The 18,218-nt window shown below is 37.9% G+C and overlaps 1 protein-coding gene across 4 annotated transcripts in view; it reads right to left on the bottom strand.

Moving 5' to 3' along the window:
- EPS8 (epidermal growth factor receptor pathway substrate 8) overlaps window positions 1-18,218 on the bottom strand; it is a 196,218-nt gene that overhangs the window by 70,271 nt on the left and 107,729 nt on the right. For all 4 annotated transcript variants that reach the window (XM_005206995.5, XM_010805476.4, XM_015471251.3 and 1 more), the window contains 2 exons: window positions 5,237-5,316; window positions 2,088-2,161 (listed from right to left, as the gene is read on the bottom strand). In XM_005206995.5, the coding sequence (XP_005207052.1) occupies window positions 2,088-2,161; window positions 5,237-5,295 (133 nt within the window). In that variant the 5' untranslated portion in view covers window positions 5,296-5,316. The remainder of the gene's footprint in view (window positions 1-2,087; window positions 2,162-5,236; window positions 5,317-18,218) is intronic.

Raw genomic sequence — 18,218 nt, 5'->3', positions numbered from 1 at the left:
ATTTATATATCTGACTTATCTACATTATTTAGGTCTCTGATTCATCTATTCCTATCCATATACATTGAATCCATCCTCACCTGCTACCAGAGTGATTCAAGATAAATAGGACCTATTATTCTCCCCCCCACCCCCACCTCCATTAAAGCACTTCATTGACCAGTCATTCCTTTTAAACAATGTCCAGATGCCAGTGCATTGTTTTTTTCTAATGTGATCTATGTTTGTTTTCTGATCTTCTTTCCTGATGTACCACCTTGAACCCTCCAGTTAGTATTCAACTGTTTACTACTCATTGATGCACTATATTTATTCTACAGGTGTTAACTGAGCATAAGTTATACATTAGCCACTGAGCTAAATTTAGGGAATCCTTAAGCAAAGAAGGCAAAGGTGGCCCACATTCATGGAGCTTAGGGTCTATTTTTAAAAGGGTTAACACAACTGTTTAAGGCACCCTCTAGCCCCACAAATGCCTGGAGAATTTCAGAGTTTAACCTCTCCATGAAATTCCTCCTGCTCATCCCACTCACATAGAAGAGCTGACCTCACTGCACCACCATCTGTACCTCGTTGCCATCCGAGCTTATTCAGCACTTTATAATGTCACATGCACAGGTCTACCTCACCAAAACAGTGCCCAACCAATGACCATCTCTTATTCATCTTTGAAATGAATCAAATGACATGTAAAGACTGTGAAGATCACAGCCAGGCACACAGAAACAAGTATCTGTCTTAAAATGAAAGACTGAAGGAATTATTTTTGCAAAAAAGAAAAAGGTTTTTCCCTTTTCAGTTTCTTTAAGTCATGCTCTAGAGTGCAAGTTTCATAAAGTCAAGGGACCTTATCATTGGCCCTGTTTGGGGCACATATATTACTGGCCCTGTTCTGGGCACATATTAATCACAAAATAAATATTTGTTGAATATATTCTCTAGATCTACAACTCATAATGACTAGGGCATGGTAAGAATGTCACAATATTGTACTCAAGAGAACCGAAACCAAAGCTAATCAGATTGACAAGGTCATAGGAAAATGTATATGATATAAAATCCATTTTATGGATGTGTCATTTGAGTTCTAAAGTCTAGTCACTGGATATACAGGAAGAGAAAGAATCACAAAATCTTGGAATGAGTCATTTTTACCACAGCCAAAATTCTGTAGCTCTGAATGATGTAAAAAGAAAAGAATTTCAACTTGAGAAAATGCTATTGGTTCCTACAGTTGATAACAACGATAGCAAATATATACAGCGTTTTCTGCTTGCCAGGCACTGTACTAAACATTTCACATGTAGTAGCTCACTAAATTCTTATATCAAGCCTATGAGATATTTCCATTATACAGATAAGCAAAATGAGGGACACACAGGTAAAGTAATTTGTTCAGGATCACTCATCTAATAAATGGTAGAACTGGATTTCAACCAGGATGGCTGGCTCCAGAGTCTTTGCTCTTCACCCCAGTACTAATCTCATTCTCTATGGGTAAACAGTAACAAAAGGCCACACAGATCCCATAAAAGCAAATGTCTTTCTAAACACATGTGATATGTTTCAGGAGTCCTCAACTTCTTTGTCGTATTGAATTCTATTTTATATTTGAAGTTTAAAAAAAACAGTATTTATAGCTGGGACAACAGAAGGAAGACAATGGAAGTTTGAGAAAGATCACTAAGAAATTACATAAGGGCTATTGGTTAAACTGTAATGCTACCCCAGAAGTTCAAGAGCTGTAAGGAAGAAGTCCCGCTGTCAGCCCATGATCAACAGAATATCATGAAGATCAACAAACACATCACACATCATTAGATGGGGAAATCTACCTAAGGTACTTAGGTCTCCATAGAAAGCACTGAATACATTTCATCTGTAGTTCTAAATTGTATGACAGCCCGTAGACATTATGGCTTTGGTAGATTCCACAAAAATTATTTTTAGAATAATCCTTATGCATTTATCTCTACTTCATTCCCAATAATATAAACAAGTCATAGGTTCAAACTGTGGCTTTAAACATGTCATTTGCAAAAGTAGTCAGAAATGTATTTATACCCCCATTAAATATACGAACATACCATAGAGAGCCTTTGCACTTGTTCGTGAACTGTGATCTCTGTCCATGGAAAAGGTGGCTGATGATCCGTAGCCACTGTAATAAAAAAATAAAAAAAGGTAAGTGTGATGAGTTAAAGTCCAAACGAAGCAATAAAAAGTCCCAACTACAAATGCAAATTCCAGTGTGCCACAATCACCATGTGTTTTTAGAAAAGTATGTAGAGTTTATACAGCTGGTTATGTCTAGAAATAGACTATCGGATCCTGACCCAACACAGATTCTCTCGAATGCCAAGTCAGAACCACAGCCAAGGGACTTGCCCTGGTGGTCCAGTGGTTAAGACTTTGTGTTCAAAATGCACAGGGTACAGGTTTGATCCCTGGTAGAGGAGCTAAGATCCCACATACCTCGTGAACAACAAAAAAAGACCAAAACATAAAAACAAGCAGTATTGTAACAAATTCAATACAGACTCAAAAAAAAAAAAAACAGCCATGGAGATTCAATAAGGTTGAAGCTAGCTTAGAAAAATTTAAGTTTACCATACTAAATTGAGTTTTGAGTGATCCAATTATAAAAAGTTCTCAGTCATTCAAACTATAGCAAAATAGACACTATTGTTTTCACAAATGCTTAAAGAGAAGTTAACAAAAGTAACACTTTGTCATTAAATCTGACTAGCTATACCCTACTTCCAATTTACTGTTATGTGAAGTAAACATTATTTAAATTTTTAAAATTTACTCAGTAAACATTTATTAAGCCCTAAAATCTAGAAACTCAATATTCAGAAAACTAAGATCATGGCATCTTGTCCCATCACTTCATGGCAAATAGATGGGGAAACAGTGACAGACTTTATTTTTTCAGGCTCAAAAATCACTGCAGATGGTGAGTGCAGCCATGAAATTAAAAGATGCTTGCTCCTTGGAAGGAAAGTTATGACCAACCTAGACAGCATATTAAAAAGCAGAGACATCACTTTAACAACAAAGGTCCATCTAGTCAAAGCTATGGTTTTTCCAGTAGTCATGTATGGATATGAGAGTTGGACTGTAAAGAAAGCTGAGCACTGAAGAACTGATGCTTCTGAACTGTGGTGTTGAAGAAGACTCTTGAGAGTCCCTTGGACTGCAAGGAGATCCAACCAGTCAATCCCAAAGGAAATCCGTCCTGAATATTTATTGGAAGGACTGATGTTAAAGCTGAAATTCCAATACTTTTGCTACCTCATGCGAAGAACTGACTCATCTGAAAAGACCCTGATGTTGGGAAAGATGGAGGGCAAGAGGAGAAGGGGATGACAGAGGATGAGATGGTTGGATGGCATCACCAGCTCAATGGACATGAGTTTGAGTAAACTCCGGGAGTTGGTGATGGACAGGGAGGTCTGGAATGTTGCAGTCCATGGGTTGCAAAGAGTCAGACACAACTGAGCAACTGAACTGAACTGAAAATCTAGAAAAATGAGGAGTAAGGTGGGTAGCTTCCCTGGTGGCTCAGTGGTAAAGAATCTGCCTGCCAATGCAGAAGACAAAGGTTCGATCCCTGTGTTGGGAAGATCCTTAGGAGAAGGAAATGGTAACCCACTCTAACATTCTTGCCTGGAGAATCCCATGGACAGAAGATCCTGGTGGTCTGCAGTCCATGGGGTCACAAAAGAGTCAGACAGGACTTAGCAACTAAACAACAAACGTGGGGGTAGGGAGTGTATTGTTAATACAACAAGTAAAATGGTTACTATAGAATGTGATATCTGGGTAAAACTAATAGATAAAACATCAAAAAAATACTAAGTTTCTGTAAGTATGCTCAAGAAGACTTGACTAGCATTTAAGCAGAATCTAAAAGAATGGAAGGCAGCTCCAGAAGCAGGTGAGAATTAAGTGAGGAAAAAGCATGTAGATCTTGCTCAAGAACAGCATGGCTGCTGAAGGAATAAGCATCTAATGGGATGTACAGAGATGAATGGCTCAAGAAGCAAGGAAGGCAAATAGAGAGCTTAAGAATTAAATTTCTATTCTCTTTATAGAGGGCGGAAACATGATCCAAACTACTTTTTAAGAAAGATAATCCAGGAATTAATGGCAAGGTAACCAGATGGAAAGACTGAAGGCAAAAGGAGGAGTGTGGCAGAGGATGAGATGGTTGGATAGCATCACTGATACAACGGATATGGATTTGAGCAAACTCTGGGAGATTGTGAAGGACAGGGAGGCCTGGTGTGCTGCAGTCCATGGGGTCATCAAGAGTCAGACATGACTTAGCAACTGAACAAAACCAGATGGAAAGGGGCTGTAAAAATTCAAGCAGGAGATAAAGCCCACAAATAAAGTTAGAAGAGAAGGAACAGTTTGGGATAGAAATAAGAATTCCTTAATAGAAGAAATTATAGTAAATTCATGATTAAATGGATATTTATTATAAGAAAAAGGAAAAAATAAAGCTGTGGTAAAACTTTCTGACTTGAATAAACTGATGGACAAGATAAAGATGACACCTGACATACTCCCCTGGTGTCTCTTACTGACCAGCACTAAAGGTATTGGCAATCATCTTTGTAAAAAGATAAGGTGAAGCCATGTGAACAGGCTAGCCCTGAAAAATGTGAATAACCGAGCTATGAAAGACAGTGAACTCTAAATCAGAATGACCAATATAAAATAACAACAATATTAACCACAGTATAAAAGGCAATGGCCACTTAAGTCAGTGTACTGATTTCAAATTATATCTAAAGCCACAGGAACTGGCCTTTTTTTTATTTTACACAATGGAAAATATCTTGAGAGACTGGACTAGATGACATTTAACTTTCCTCAAGTGCAAATATTTTACAAATAACAAAAATTGAATGCTCCAGAGAAAGTAAAAGCTATGAAATAAAGTACATATTCAACTATGAAACCATTAATACATAAATTACCAGAACAAAACGTCTTCAATTAGATCACTGTCATTGGGGTTGATTGCTTAACCATCTTCTTTCTTTTGAGACACAGTAAACTTTTAACATTAACATATCTTAGTGTTACAAAGAAATTATTTATTGAGGAATGAACTACATAAATAAGTGAAACAGATCTTTTTGCTTAAAATATAAAACAATTAAAACCACCAAAACAAATTAAAATAAGCAAGAAATTAAATATAAAATTTCCAACTTACTTCATTTGAGATGGATTCATTCCAAAACCACTGGGATGACTGGAAATATGACCATTCATCGTGATTTTAATGCTTGTGTTCTGAAAAGAGAAAGGTTCATGGACTGAAGGCAGTAAAAAGGTTGAGACATCTCAGCTTTAAAGTTATTCATTCAACAAAATACGTGTCACTTCCAGGATGACGCTAGAAATATAAATATCTCCACCCTTTGAAAGCTCAGGCTCCAGAATTAAATATGGACATACAAACAAAGATTAAATTGCCATTTAAAAATTGTTTTCCTAATATTTATTTACTTATTTAGCTGCCCCGGGTCTTAGTTGCACCATGTGGGATCTTTGGTTGCAGCACATGGGATCTAGCTCCCTGATCAGGGATCAAACCCCAGGTGAGTAAAAGAAAAATTGTAAATATAGTTCTGAACCCTCAAACTAGATAAACATAATTCTATATTTTACTCAATTTTATGAAATGTTATTTTAGTATTTCATTATGAAAGTAATATAAACTCATTAAATTAAAAAAAAAAAACTTGAAAAATACAGAAAAGCACAAAATACAAAATAGACTGAGGGGAAAAGTATCACCCAACCCCATCATTTAAAGATAACCATTTAACAGTCCTGTCAGTTTCTTCCAGTCTTTTTTTTTTTTCTGTATCTAGCTTTTCTTCCTTCCTTCTTTCCTTCCTTCCATATTCTTTATTCCTTCTTTCAAAGCATATCTGACCACATCCTATCCATACACTTGGATACACCTTTTTTTCAAGAAGGTATTCATTTATACATTCCTTTTACTTTTTATAAGAAAAGCAACTTTTAAAATTAATACCAGATACTTCTCTTCAGAAACCATTTTTAATCTGTTTCATAAACTGAATAAATTTCCTTCAAATAAGATGAGTGCAAATAAGTAAAACTTCCTTATTGCCATATCCAATGGCCTTTTCTTTTTCTCCTAGACAGCATTCCTACACCTGAGTTATTTCTATTCACCCCTAAATACTTGGCCCTTCCTGGTTTCTGTGGCACTAAACTATTTTGGCTCTCGTCTTACATGTCTGACTTTTGTATGCATTACATTACTATGTTGCTTCAATAACTGAGAGGAAGGTGGGACGGATCCCAGCTTTATTATGAGACAAAGGCAAACAGAATAGAAACATTAACAACTACTGTGTGAGTTACATGTCAGGTACTATGATGAATACTGGGACTCCTAAGGAGATCAAAAGATCAAAAGAGACCATTGGGCCAATAGTCTAATAGGAAAAACATACACGTAGTAAGTAAATTCAATATTTTAAATTGTTGTTACTATTACAAAGGGAAAATTCAGGGCCAATTGGGGGGGTATATGATTTATGGGAACTTAAACAGGGAGGGCACAGAAAGTCTATAATAATATTCAAGGCCTAGTAACTTCAAATTAACTCTTTCCCATTCTTCAGATCTCAGTTCAATCACCATGTCCTTGGGGAAGCATTTACTGACTTCTGTGAATAGATAAAAGCCCACTATCAGATACAATCAGCACTATACACAATTTTTCCAAGTATTTACCACAGTTGTAACTTCTCATTTGTTTAAATTAATTCCTGATTCTTCACTAGACTTTAAGCTCCATGAGGGCAGAGACTTATCCGATGACTGCTGTTTCTTAAGCATTAAGAATGGTACCAGGAACAGGCTGGGTGTTCATTAGATATTAATTCAAAGAAAGAAGGATGGACAGGAAGTCTACATCCTACTCTTCAAAGAGTCTACTGTATTCTTATGGAGACAAAACCAATCCATATGAAACACACAGTAGATAGGTCCCAAGGTATAAGGCTCTATTTTAAATCTATTCGAGGTTCTGAGACAGGAAAAGCAAGGCAAACGCCATAATTTTTGGAAGGGTTGGAATTTGACCTAATTCTTAAAGAATGGGTAAGATTTATAAAGGTCCTCAAAACACTCAAGTTTAATTCAACATTTTCTGAGAGTCTTGTCCATATTTATTTACAGCTTAGAAGCAAATTTCTAAATTAAGGAACAAAGAAATATTGACCTTTAACCTAGGTAAATAGTGCACCCATAAAATTACATTTATACTGTATTACTGTCTCTGTTTTTATTACTGTTGTTGATTTTCCTTTGATTTATACTTATACACAATCAGTGCACAGAGGTAAACCAGTTCTCTAGAGAAAAACAGAACCCTGATTTATAATACTTCCTGATTTGCATTGTATAAATATTCCCACTATGGCTCATTCCAAGCTAGCAATGGTTTAACAGCACCTTACGCAATCCTGAATATTTCACAGTTGGTTCTCATAAGCCTATAGGATCAAGAGAGAGCATACCACTGTTACATTCTAGAATTTGGGCCAGGACAGAGGCCTGAGATAACATTATGGTGTCTCTGTGCAGTGTGTGGGTGTGTGTTCAGTCACTCAGTAGTGTCCAATTCTTAGTGACCCTATGGACTGTAGCCCACCAGGCTCCTCTGTCCATGGGATTTCCCAGGCAATAAAAATGGAGCAGATTGCCATTTCCTCCTCCAGAGGATCTTCTGGACCCAGGGATCAAACCTGCGTCTCCTGCATCTCCTTCACTGTAGGTGGATTCTTTACTGCTGAGCCACCAGGGAGCTAAAGGTTAGGACAGAGGCTTTCACAAAAGCCTAGAACTTTAACACCATTTCTGGCACTAACTAGCCTAAGCAAGTCAATTAAGCCTCTTTCTCTATTTTTTCATCAGTAAAATAGAGGCAATTTGGTCTCTCTAGCTCACAGGGCTCAGAGAAGGCAATGGCACCCCACTCCAGTACTCTTGCCTGGAAAATCCCATGCCATAGTCCATGGCCATAGTCCATGGGGTCACTAAGAGTCGGACACGACTAAGCTACTTCACTTTCACTTTTCACTTTCATGCATTGGAGAAGGAAATGGCAACCCACTCCAGTGTTCTTGCCTGGAGAATCCCAGGGACAAGGAAGCCTGGTGGGCTGCCGTCTATGGGGTCGCACAGAGTTGGACACGACTGAAGCGACTTAGCAGCAGCAGCAGCTCACAGGGCTAACAAAAGATCAAATGAGATAGATGTACAAGTTTCTCCTAAAGGTAAAAAAAAAAAATACTCCTTTAAAACAAGCTGGTTCATTTAATACATAAATTAAACCCCCAGGGTTTATAGTGATTTTGGTCTAGTTTGCATTTTAAAACCACAGCAGGTGGTTTTAGTGAAAAGCGATAGCCACAGCTCATCTTTTTCATGTTTAATTCTTCATGACAGTCAAATAAATGCGTGGTTTGTGTTTTGTTTTAAAACAGTGATTTGTCAGAATGAGACACTTGAAAAAGGAATAGAAAATGTTGATTTGCTAAACTGAATTTTAAATATAGAAACTTTCCTCTTTAGCAACCATAGTGTCATTTGTCACAGATGCTCATATAGCATTGTGGAGGCTTTCAGATATTTAAACAAAGCAATACAGGGCACTCTTTGCAAAGGAAACAATTACAAATGTTTGTTTTCCCTTAGGCTTTTGAAAGATATATCCTATTTATACTTATATGGACCATATATATGCTGAGTCCTCAGTTGCTTCAGTTATGTCTGACTCTTTGCGACCCCACAGACTATAGCCCACCAGGCTCCTCTGCCCATGGAATTCTCCAGACAAGAATACTGGAATGGGAAGCCATGTCCTCCTCCAGGGAATATTCCTGACCCAGGGACTGAACCTGCATTTCCTGCATTGAAGGCAGATTACCGCTGAGCCACTGGGGAAACCATATATATGGTTTATATACATACATGCATATATATATATATATATATATACACATACACACACACACACATATATATACACATACATGCATACAAATATATATATACACACACATATATAAACCTTATGTAGATATTTATCTGTACATAAGTCAAGTTGGCTTTATGAAGCACTGCTGTTAATAAAGCTAGTGGATGTGATGAGATTCCAGCAGAACTATTCAAATCTCTAAAGGATGATGCCATCAAGGTTTTGCATTCATTATGTCAGAAAATCTGGAAGATCCAGCAGTGGCCACAGGACTGGAAAAGGTCTATCCTCATCCTAATTCCCAAAAAGAGTAGTACCAAAAAATATGCTAACCATTGGACAAATGCAGCTCATCTCCCATGTTAGTAAAATCATGCTTAAAATCTTGCATGCTAGGCTTCAGGCTTCAGTATTATGCGAACCAGGAACTTCCAAATGTCCAAGCTGGGTTTAGAAAAGGTAGAGGAACTAGAGATCAAATTGCCAACATTCACTGGATTATAGAGAAAGCAAAGGAATTTCAGAAAAACATCAATCTCTGTTTCATCAGCTACACTCAAGCCTTTGACTATGTGGATCATGACAAACTGTGGAAAGCTCTTAAGAGAGACTGGAATACCAGACTATCTTACTGTCTCCTGAGAAACTTGTACGCAGATCAGAAAGCAAAAGTTAGAACCCTGTATGGAACAACAGACTGGTTTAAGATTGAACAAGCAGTATGATGGGGCTGTCTGCTGTCACCCTGTTTGTTTAATCTATACGCTGAGCACATCATGAGAAATGCCAGGCTGGTCTTCTATGAAGACCTATAAGACCTTCTAGAACTAACACCCAAAAAAGATATCCTTTTCATTATAGACGACTGGAATGCAAAAGTAGGAAGTCAAGAAATACCTGGAGTAATGGACAAACTTGGCCTTGGAGTACAAAATGAAGCAGAGAAAAGGCTAAGAGAATTTTGCCAAGAGAACGCACTGGTTATAGTAAACATCCTCTTGCAACAACACACTAGAAGACTCTACACATGGACATCACCAGATGGTCAATACTGAAATCAGACTGATTATATTCTTTGCAGCCAAAGATGGAGTAGCTCTATACAATCAGCAAAAAAAAAAAGACCAGGTGTTGACTGTAGCTCAGATCATGAACTCCTTATTGCCAGATTCACACTGAAATTGAAGAAAGTAGGGAAAACCACTAGATCATTCAGATATGACCTAAATCAAACTCCTTAGGATTATACAGCGGAAGTGACAAATACATTCAAGGGATTAGATCTGATAGACAGACTGCCTGAAAAACTATGGACGGAGGATCACGATATTGTACAGGAGGCAGTGATCAAGACCATTCCCAAGAAAATGAAATGCAAAAAGGAAAAATGGTTGTCTGAGGCCTTACAAATAGCTGAGAAAAGAAGAAAAGCTAAAGGCAAAGGAGAAAAGGAAAGATATACGCATTTGAATGCAGAATTCCAAAGAATAGCAAGGAGAGATAAGAACGCTTTCCTCAATGATCAATGCCAAGAAATAGAGGAAAACAATAGAATGGGAAAGACCAGAGATCTCTTCAAGAAAATCAGAGATACAAAGGAACATTTCATGTAAAGATGGGCACAATAAAGGACAGAAATGGCGTGGACCTAACAGAAGCAGAAGATATTAAGAAGAGGTGACAAGAATACACAGAACTATACAAGAAAGATCTTCATGACCCAGATAACCACAATGGTGTGATCACTCACCTAGAGCCAGATATCCCAGAATGTAAACTCAAGTAGGCCTTAGGAAACATTACTATGAACAAATCTAGAGGAGGTGATGGAATTCCACTAGAGCTATTTCAAATCCTAAAAGATGATGCTGTGAAAGTGCTGCACTCAATATGCCAGCAAATTTGGAAAACTCAGCAGTGGCCACAGGACTGGAAAAGGTCAGTTTTCTTTCCAATCCCCAAAGAAAGGCAATGCCAAAGAATGTTCAAACTACCATACAACTGCACTCATCTCTCATGCTAGCAAAGTAATGCTCAAAATTCTCCAAGCCAAGTTTCAACAGTATGTGAAATGTGAACTTCCAGATGTTCAAGCTGGATTTAGAAAAGATAGAAGAACCAGAAATCAAATTGCCAACATCCACTGTATCAAAGAAAAAACAAAGTTCCAGAAAAACATCTACTTCTGCTTTATTGACTATGCCAAAGCCTTTGACTGTGTGGATCACAACAAACTGGAAAATTCTTCAAGAGATGGGAATACCAGACCACCTGACCTGCCTCCTCAGAAATCTGTATGCAGGTTAAGAAGTAACAGTCAGAATTGGACATGGAACAACAGACTGGTTCCAAATTGGGAAAAGAATACGTCAAGGCTTTATATTGTCACCCTGCTTATTTAACTTCCATTCAGAATACACCATGCGAAATGCTGGGCTAGATGAAGCACAAGGTGGAATCAAGACTGCCGGGAGAAATATCAATAACCTCAGATATGCAGAAGATACCACCCTTATGAAAGGAAGCAAAGAAGAACTAAAAAGCTTCTTGATGAAAGTGAAAGAGGAGAGTGAAAAAGTTGGTTCAAAACTCAACATTCAGAAAACTAAGATCAAGGCATCCGGTCCCATCACTTCATGGCAAATAGATGGGGAAACAATGGAAACAGTGACAGACTTTAATTTTGGGGGGCTCCAGAATCACTGCAGACACTGACTGCAGCCATGAAATTAAAAGATGCTTGCTCCTTGGAAGAAAAGCTATGGCCAACCTAGACAGTATATTAAAAAGCAGAGACATTACTTTGCCAACAAAGATCCATCTAGTCAAAGCTATCGTTTTTCCAGTAGTCATGTATGGATGTGAGAGTTGGACTACAAAGAAAGCTGAGCACTGAAGAATTGATACTTTTGAACTGCGGTGTTGGAGAAGACTCTTGAGAGTCCCTTGGACAGCAAGGAGATCCAACCAGTCAATTCTTAAGGAAATCAGTCCTGAGTATTCATGGGAAGGACTGATGTTGAAGCTGAAACTCCAATACTTTGGCTACCTGATGGGATGAACTGACTCATCTGAAAAGACCCTGATGCTGGGAAAGATTGAAGGCAGGAGAAGAAGGGGATGACAGAGGATGAGATGGCTGGACGGCATCACCGACTTGATGGACATGAGTTTGGGTGAACTCCAGGAGTTGGTGATGGACAGGGAGGCCTGGCGTGCTGCACAAAGAGTCGCAAAGAGTCGGACATGACTGAGCGACTGAACTTAACTGAACTGAAAGCAACTATAGTCCCATAAAATTTTTGAAAAAATAAAATAAAATAGTTCCCAAATCCATGGATCTGGGACTCAGATATCTGAAGAGAGCAGGTCAGGCAGTTGGAACTGGAATTCCTGAACAGGAACATGGAAGTTGCTACTGGGAATATGGGGAAGAGAGAGTGGTTGGATCAGATCTTGAACAATTTCTGAGCAAGGTTTCCATGAAATTTCACAAGTGGTATGAGGAATTTAAAGTGAAATCTGTATATATTTATTTATGTATGAGTTTTCCTTTTTACATGTACCCTCCCTATACAGGCTTGATAAAACCTTTCATCAGAATGTGTACCTTCCACATTATATTATCTCTATGACTAATAGTGGACTTACAGTCTTATATACTGGTTGCTACAATAAACTGACTTTCTGTTTTGTTTTGTTTGTGTTTCCATCACTCTGCTGCTAAGTTGCTTCAGTCGTGTCCGACTCTGTGTGACCCCATAGATGGAAGCCCACTAGGCTCCCCTGTCCCTGGGATTCTCCAGGCAAAAACACTGGAGTGGGTTGCCATTTCCTTCTCCAATGCATGAAAGCGAAAAGTGAAAGTGAAGTCGCTCAGTCATCCCCGACTCTTAGCGACCCCATGGACTGCAGCCTACCAAGGCTCCTCCGTCCATGGGATTTTCCAGGCAAGAGTACTGGAGTGGGGTGCCATTCCATCACTCTAGGAGACAGATTTAAAAAGATATTGCTGATATTTATGTCAAAGAGTGTTCTACTTATGTTTTCCTCCAGGAGTTTTATAGTGCCTCATTTTACATTTAGGTTGTTAACTACTTTTGAGTTTACTGTTGTGTATGGTGTCAGAGAATGTTTCAATTTCATTCTTTTACATGTAGCTGTCCAGTTTTCCCAGCACCACTTATTGAAGAGACTGTCTTTTCTCCATTGTATATTCTTGCCTCCTTTGTTGTACTGAATTCATATTAGAGGCATGGGTTTATTTCTGGGTTTTCTAACCTATCGTTCTATTGATTCATATGTCTGTTTTTGTGCCAGTACCATATGGTTTGGATGACTGTAACTTTGTACTATAGTCTGAAGCAAGTTACCCTGATTCTTCCAATTCATCTTTCTCAAGATTGCTTTGGCTATTTGAGGTCTTCTGTATTTCCACACATATTAAAAAATTTTTTGTTCTAGTTCTGTGAAAAAGGCCACAACAAATTGACTTTTAAAGGGGCATATACTTTATCAGTGGAAATTTTTGACTCAAAAGTACCCTGTGATGTAATTAATCAGCTAAAGTAGATTCTAGTGCCTCCTCACCACCTGCCACCCTTTTAAAGAGACTTATTTAGTCCACTGAATACACCTGAAGTCTTATTAAGACTGCAGCCTTTTATTAAAACTACAGTATTTTGAAATAAAATTTTAAATTTCTGAATCATATTAGGTTTACAGAAAAATTATGAAGATAGCACAGAAAATTCTTGAATTCCCCATTCCCTTGTTAATATCTTATATTAATATGGTATATTTGTCACAATGAATCAGTATCAACATTTTTTATTAGCTAAAGTCAATACTTTATTCAGAGTTCCTTCATCTTTTTACCTTTTTTTTTTTTTTTTCTTTTCTGGAATCCTATCCACAATACCACATTACATTTAGTCCCCATGACTCATTAAGCTCCTCTAGAGTGTGAACATTTCTCAAAGTTTCCATGCTTTTGATGACTGAAAGGGCTGGAATAATAGATTATCACAAATCAGGTAACTTAAAACAACATAAATTTATTCTCTCATAGTTCTGGAGGTGAGAAGTCCAAAATCAAGGTGTCAACAGAGCTAAGTTCTCTGTGAAAGTTATAGGGAAGAATTCTTCCTTGCTCCTCTAGCTTCTGATGGTTGCTGCTAACCTTTGGTTTTCCTTGGCTTGTAGATGCATCACTTCAGTCTCTGTCTCTGCCTCTATATGACCTCTGCTTGCTGTGTCTCTGAGTCCAAATTCCCTTCTTTTCATAGGGACACCAGTCAGTGGATTAGTGTTCACCCCAATCCAGTATGATCTCATGGTAACTTGGTTTATCAACAAAGACCCTATCTGAATGAGGGGTTCACAAACAAACTAAATTGGTTCAGCTACTATGGAGAACAGTAAGGAGATTTCTTAAAAAACTAAAAACAGAGCTACCACATGATCCAGTGATCCCAATCCTGGGAATATATCCAGAGAAAACCATAATGTGAAAACATCCATAGACCCCAGTGTTCGCTTCAGCACTATTTACAGTAGCTAAGACATGGAAGCAGCCTAAATGTCCATCAATAGATGAACAGATAAATAAGATGTAGTGTATAAAAAAAAATGTATATATATAGTAGAATATTACTCTGCCATAAAAAGAGTTAAATAATGCCATTTGCAGCAACATGGACGGACCTAGAGATTATCACACTAGAAGTAAGCCAGACAAAGACAAAATATCATATGACATTGCTTATATGTGGAATCTAAAAAAAGTGATACAGATGAATTTATAAAACAAAACAGACCCACAAACATAATAAATTTATGTTTACTCAAGGGGAGAGGGGAAAGGGATAAATTAGGAGTTTGGGATTAACATAAACACACTATGCATGCATGCTCAGTCACTTCAGTCTTGTCCAATTCTCTGTGACCCTATAGACTGTAGCCCACCAGGCTCCTCTGTCCATGGGATTCTTCAGGCAAAAATACTGGAATGGGTTGCATGCCCTCCTCCAGATGGTCTTTCCAACCCAGGAATCAAATAGCATAAACACACTACTGCTGCTGCTGCTGCTGCTGCTAAGTCACTTCAGTCGTGTCTGGCTCTGTGCGACCCCACAGACGGCAGCCCACCAGGCTTCCCCATCCCCGGGACTCTCCAGGCAAGAACACTGGAGTGGGTTGCCATTTCCTTCTCCAACGCATGAAAGTGAAAAGTGAAAGTGAAGTCGCTCAGTCGTGTCCAACTCCTAGCAACCCCATGGACTGCAGCCTACCAGGCTCCTCCGTCCATGGGATTTTCCAGGCAAGAGTACTGGAGTGGGGTGCCATTGCCTTCTCCAATAAACACACTACTGTATACAAAACAGACAACCAACAAAGTCATACTGCAAACACAGGGAACTATACTCAATATTTTATAATAACCTATATGGGAAAAGAATACATATAACTGAATCACTTTGCTGTATATCTGAAACTAATGCAACATTATAAAATCAACCATACTTCAACGTAAAAGAATTTTAAATTAAAAATAAACAAATGAGGTCACACTAGTATGTACAGGGCAGTACAACATGAACATTTCCTTTGGGGGGACACAATTCAACCTGCAATGATGACCTTGGCAGTTTTCTGAGGAGTGCTGCACTTTGCTATTCTGTAGGATGTCTCTCTATAGGGGTTTGACTGATTTTTTTGTCATGGTTAGAATGGAGTTATAGATTTTGGAAGAAAGACATAGAGACGTGTGCCATTCTCATCACACCATACCAAGACTAGTACATGCTGCTACCCTGACTCAACATGGTTTATGCTGACCTTGGCAGCATTTGTCAGGTCTCCCCATGATAAAGTGACTTTCCTCACCACCATTACACAAGCCCTCTTGAGAAGGAGGTCAGTATGTATAGAACACTCTTAAGGGGTGGACAGTGATGCTCCATCTCCTTGAGGAAGAACTATCAACACAAATTATTATGAAGTATTCTACATAGAGACTTGTGTGTATTTCCCACCATTACTTTATTTATTCTATTTTTTTTTTAAATATTAAACCGGTAAGATGGAAAAACAAAAAAGAAGTTTAGATTCACCAAATAAAAAGCCCTGATGATTCATTCCCTGTAAAACTCCTATTTCAAGTGGTCCAGAGAAGATCTGAGTTAAGCTTCAGTTGTGCTGGGTAAAGAATACTGCTAAAGAGAGAAAAGAACTAGAAAACAAAACCAAGAAAGCTACTAAAATCAGGGCATGAGAGAGATTATAGCCCTTAGCAAAAACCCCTGGCTACCTCCAGCAAAAGATGATCAGAATTTTAAAAAGTAAACATTATTTAAGACGTTCCAATCTTCCCAGAAGTAAAGAGTTATTGGGCACGGATTCTCAGAAGAGGCGGGAAAATACTCACTGGGGACATTTTCTCTCAGGGTACAAATAAAAATACAGATTTTTCTTCTGTCAATTGATTCCTCAACTGAGCAGAATTCAGAGAACATTTTGGAAAAAGAAGTCAAGAACACCATCTCACCCACCCCACCTGCCACCTCCCCCAATAATTTTTTTTTCAAATTTCTTCTTCTTGTACATCAGCCTTGAGGGTTACTATTCACTGATATTGTACGAACCTCGGTAGAAGGTTTCCAAAATTAAACTTGGTGCCATTGACTAATACAAAACAAAAGCCATGAGGAAATCAGGACTTCATATAATATATGATATATCTTAATTGCTAAACGTCCTTTTCCCATGGTAGTGCCCTATACTAAATTAATGCAGGTCAACATATCTTTTAACAAAGGCAAACAAAGAGTTATCTGGGCCTGATGTAACCCAGCTGGGTGGAGAGAAAGACAAAAAAAAAAAAAGTTCTAAATTATCCTTAGTGAAATCGAAACTCCTGAATTCAAATTTCATTATGATGTATTAAATGGTCCCTAAAAATAGTAAATCATAAAACCTTACAGGTACAATGAGAAGAGCTCTGACCCACAGATGAGACATAACATTTTAATATTTAACTACCCTGTTGCCAAGATTACCTTCCTCAGCATTACCTAGAGCAAAGGATGTTAAACAATAAACAGAACATGGCAGGCAATTAGCTCTAAATTTTCAGTACAGCTCCTTAAGAGAGCCCATGGTTTACAAACTAGACAACATAATTTTAGAAATGGTCACAACCCACAAAATGGGAAATGCCACCTTTAAGCAAATGCTGTGCTGAATTCATCCCACTTTTCCAAAACATAAATACATAGGTTTTAGAAGTTATTAGGTTATTAGAAGTAAAAATGTTTAAGTTGAACACTTATCAGGATTGATACAGGACTTTAGGGAAAAAAAAGTACAAGTGAAGATCAGATCAGCTTACTGATATATTATAATGCACACGGTCACATCACCCCCACTCTGCTTCTCAGATACATTATTAAAAGATGCTACTTCCCATCTTATTTCATCTTTCCCTGTCTGCCATATCACTCAAACATTAATTTGATAAGAAGACATGGAAGTCTCACATCTTATCAAAGACTATTCATTATTTCAATTTGTTTGATCTGTTTTAGCAAGACACAGTTTTACAGATCCAAATATCAGCATAATGGTTACACGGGGGCAGGTATTTCACTCTGATAGAAGACCCTGTGTACTGCTCTAGGTATCAGAGCATATCCACTTAAACGTACATAACTTTGTAAGCCCATGGCAAGTTCATGACTAGGCAGATAAGATAAAACTCTCAAACCATTCTGAACTTTTTCTTATTCCTATTATTCAATACAGCTTAATATTTTGTTGACAAATACAAAAATGCACTCCTTTCAAAATACTATTTTTCATTTATCCTCAGAAACAGAAGCAGTCCTAATATGCTGTTAGAAAGTGATGCAACAGAAAATAGTCAAAACAAAAAATGTCAATTCCAGTGATCACCTGCATTTGGCTGAATGTGAAAATAACTGCTCAATAGTAGGTACTCCTGCTAAGAAAATAACCCTTGGCACCCCATCAAACTCACAGAATATCCAACACTAACAAAGCCTTCCTTGAAAATGTGTCCATCTTACAGAGATGGGGAAATTTTAGAGGGGGGGAAAAAACGAAGGAAAAGGCATATTTAGGAAATGAGCACATTACAGGTAATGCA

Source organism: Bos taurus, chromosome 5 (assembly GCF_002263795.3).
Source record: "Bos taurus isolate L1 Dominette 01449 registration number 42190680 breed Hereford chromosome 5, ARS-UCD2.0, whole genome shotgun sequence".
Classification (NCBI taxonomy): Eukaryota; Metazoa; Chordata; class Mammalia; order Artiodactyla; family Bovidae; genus Bos; species Bos taurus.
Note: the sequence above shows the minus strand (reverse complement) of the source record. Positions and strands in the feature narration are given on the sequence as shown.